The sequence below is a fragment of the Acyrthosiphon pisum genome, chromosome A2, assembly GCF_005508785.2.
Source record: "Acyrthosiphon pisum isolate AL4f chromosome A2, pea_aphid_22Mar2018_4r6ur, whole genome shotgun sequence".
Taxonomy (NCBI): domain Eukaryota; kingdom Metazoa; phylum Arthropoda; class Insecta; order Hemiptera; family Aphididae; genus Acyrthosiphon; species Acyrthosiphon pisum.
In genome coordinates this window covers 21,849,900-21,853,963 of record NC_042495.1, presented here as the reverse complement: position 1 = coordinate 21,853,963, position 4,064 = coordinate 21,849,900, and the positions used below count along the sequence as shown (strand labels likewise).

General features: G+C 28.7%; 1 protein-coding gene across 1 annotated transcript; it reads right to left on the bottom strand.

Annotated features, from left to right (window-relative positions):
* LOC103309886 (52 kDa repressor of the inhibitor of the protein kinase-like) lies at positions 1 to 453 on the bottom strand. Its single transcript, XM_008186545.1, has one exon. It carries the CDS (start codon positions 451 to 453, stop codon positions 1 to 3), a length of 453 nt encoding a protein of 150 aa, XP_008184767.1.
* Positions 454 to 4,064: the final 3,611 nt, after the last annotated feature.

Below are 4,064 nucleotides of genomic sequence, written 5' to 3'. Positions count from 1 at the left end.
TTAATAAGCAATTACTTTTAAACTAATCAAAAATGTACAATTTGATGTGGCTGATGAAAGTTGGAATGCACGATTTCTTGTAACAGTATTTGCTTCTGAACTAATAGATAACTTTTCAAGAACAGTTTTAATTTCAATGAAATTTTTATCAAATAGCCGTATACATTTGTACTTTTCTGACCAACGTGTCTCACAAAATAATGGAATATTTGGAATAAGTTTTCTTCTCAAAATACTCTCTCTAAAAAACTTAATTATTTCTTTTACAGTACCAATAGTATTTCTGATTTCAGGAATTGAATTTTGATTGTTAACTACTAAATTAAGCTTATGTGAAGCACAATGAAAATAACAAGCAGTTGGATATATTTTTCGTATAATTGTCTGTACACCATTTACTTTACCACTCATGGTTGAACAACCATCAAAACCTTGGCCAACAAGTTTCAACATATTTAAACCATATTAGATTCTGAGCGGAGCGAGGGAGCTATTGTTTTTACAATGGTGTTTATTTTTTTTTATTTTTTCTTTTTCTTTTTATATCCTGTATACAAAATTTCTTCCAGAAGGAGTGTTTCGATTTCAACATATAATACCTTATCTTTTAGAAAATTGGATCAAGATGGTACTTTAGAGAGGTCATTTTTCGATTTTCTCAACAGTTATTTAATGCCACGGGAAAAACCACCGGAAAATTACGAAAAAACGCTAAAAATGGGATTTTAATTTCTAACGCTTTGTTTATCACCATAGAAACGAATAAAAAATTATAATATTTTAATATTAATTCAACTTACATGATAAAATAAATAATAACAAAAATATAAAATATCTAGACTGTAAACCGTCTCCGCTCAGAATCGGTTTTCTTATACAATGATATTATATATCATTGGATTCAAGTCTAATACAACCAATATACAATTACCCACTTGTAATCTACTGTACAGCAGAGCGACATCCACTTACTTGCTTTTTTTCTGTTGATTCTAATATACTTTTTGATATACCTTCTGCATTTAAATTATGTATATTTGATATAACAATACACAAATCTGTTATCATAAATAAAATATTATGGTGGAAAAAACGTGTGGTTATTTATAGGTGATAACCTGATTTGCCAAAGTAAGTAAATAAACCAAAATGCCATATTGCCATAAACAAAATATAGATTTTCATATACCTATTAAATTAAATTTTTAAATTCTATCTAAAAAAATAGATTCTAATCACAATGATCAATTTTCCAAGATTTTCGGCATTTTCCAGGGGGGGGCATGTCCCTATATGGGCGCCCTTGGTTTGTTCTAAACCAGAATCAACCAATATACAATGACGAGCCCAACTGCCCACATCAAGTTCTGTGTGAAGTTATAACCACATGTAAGTTAAGAAATTAGCAATTCATTTATAATGTGCTCGTTCTAACAATATTCTGTTAAGACTAATATATTTATCTTTCACTGCAAAGTCCCTTGTTAACGGTCTAATACATTTGGAAGTCCTTAATTGTAGTGCTCTTACAAAAATGTTGATACAGCAATAAATATATAATAAACAATTTATCCATATAAATCCTAGCAAATTATTCTGAAAATGTTGTATCTATCACTTTTGTTTTTTTATAAGTTTCTAATCCTAATCTGAAATCTATCATAACAACATTATATTCCATTCCTCCTATCATCTATTTCTTTCTTATTATACATAATAGCAGTAGTCAAGACGCTACTATTTTCTTGTAGTACGCTAACGCTACTGCTACTCACCCCTAAAAGTAGTTCGGTATCGCTAAAGCTACTTTTTTAAAATTATTTCTAACGCTACTGTTTAAATGTAGCACACCAACCGTAAATTGCTAGCGCGCTATAATATTTTGCTACATTGTATATATTGTAGCAACGCTATGTTAATCGCTACAGCTAAAGTATCGTGCTACTGTAGCGTCGCTACTCCTGACCACTGCATAATATCAGGTCAAAAAAAGCTGGCATTTATTGACGTGGGCAATGTAAAACATTGTGAAATTACTATACCGATCGAAAACAAGATATTAATAATGAATGAGGACCTCAGACTAAGTTCAAATTTAATCATTAAATAAGTTATAACTCATTAAAAAAAATTATTTAATATTTATTTCATCGCAACATTTTATGAAAATTGGTTAAAAACTGTAGATTTACATCCATTTTATGCCTTTAATTTTATATAGTAGATATATTTTTAAATTATAGCTGATTCTGCATGGTGTTGCCGGAGACTTATTATATAATGCCAGTGGATTTATTCTGTTTTCAACATCATTAACTATAAACTACACATATTATTATTAACAGTAATTTGAGTGATTTTGACACAATACAAAATATGGATCTAAATTCATATCCAATTATTATGACAAACTCCTATATGAGCCAATCTTTAAAATGTGAATCACAAATATTAAATCAAGGCTCAGGGCATCCCCTTTTATAAATACATATTATACTGTTTGTTTGTGTAAACTCTCATCTTTTAATTTATTACCAACTATTTCCTATAATATACAGCATGTATTCCTTTTCCTTAAATTCCTACCTTCGTTAAATTTAATAGCAGGTCAAAAGAAAATGGCCTTTATTAATGTGGATAGCTTAAATTCCTGTGGCATTGGAGTGCCAGGATCAAACAAAGAAGAATTAATAGAGTTCTGAATTTATTTTGTAAGCACAAGTAACTAATATTTTTGTAAATTAAATATTCTAGCTCCCAAAGAAAGCTTGATGGTAAATGCTGTAGGAACTGCAAATTTATGTTTATTCATGGACTAAACACTTGATTCTGTCAATGCATCTACAATTAATGCTGAATATGAAAAACATCTAAGGAGTGCTGTTCAAAATACTTCCCCTCATATGGCATATTGGAAATAGGAAATATGCCGTAAAAGTATTCAAATCAATGAAGCTCATCAACAAAAGAACTGGTAAATTCACTGTACCACCTTCTGTAAAAAACTGGATATTTACATTAAGTCTTTCATATGTCTTTAGTCTTTGGTTTCAATTAAAAAAATGTAACATTAAATATTTCTTGCCAAGGCAGGTGAATCAGGATGCAATAGAATGTTTATTTGGAAGTGTACGCAGTCATGGTGTTAGGAATATTAATCTTAATTGTTAACAATTTATTTGTTCGTTTAAAACTTTATTAACAACTTAATGTCTTTTAAGGTATCTAGAAATTGTGTAATTGACAATAGTGAAAGTGCTTTATATAATCTTAAGAACTTTATTGAAAGTGGATCTTCTAGCCTTCTTATTATTGAAAAGGATAACAATGTTAATTTAATTAATATAACCATGATTGATGTACCAACTACAGTAAAGTATACATTTCTTACTGATATGACAATAGGTTATATATCTGGATATTTGGCTCGTTCAGTACTAAAAGACACTCATTTTTGTAGACTTTGTAAAAATAAATTAATTAGTTATGTTGAAAATAATGATTTAATACAAATTAGGGATTATAAGCATTTAAAGTTTAAATATTCACAAAATACGTAAAATACACGAAAATGTGCAGATTACTTTGTGTTAGAAATTCCTAAAAATTTTTCTTTATGAGTACCTATCAATAAAGTTTAATTTGTTGGGCCAAAAAACGCGACAATTTAATACAAGGCTCCTGATATATTAATTAACAGTAGAAGTTGAAAAAGATTTTAATTATATATGCACCATTTTTTTTTATAAGCTTCTAAAGTTTGAATTTTGACGAAATTTATCAAATTGAGTATTTGCAAATCATTAAGGTAGTAGTTAAAAATTTATAAAATTTTCAACTTTCATATCTAAGGATTAATACTTTAAGACAAGGTTCCATCTAAGTAGGTAAATAAATAAATTACTTTATTGTCTTAGACCGTGGCCCCATTAATCACATAGATAATAATATAACTTATAAGATTATATTATCTATGGTTAATGGTGCAACCACGAATAAGTATATACAGGATACGGAACGGAAGGGCCTTATCAATGTTGTTCTGAAACCCGCACCTTATTTAA

Coding starts and splice junctions, on each gene's coding strand:
- LOC103309886 (XM_008186545.1), bottom strand. CDS start 453: ATGTTGAAACTTGTTGGCCAAGGTTTTGATGGTTGTTCAACCATGAGT.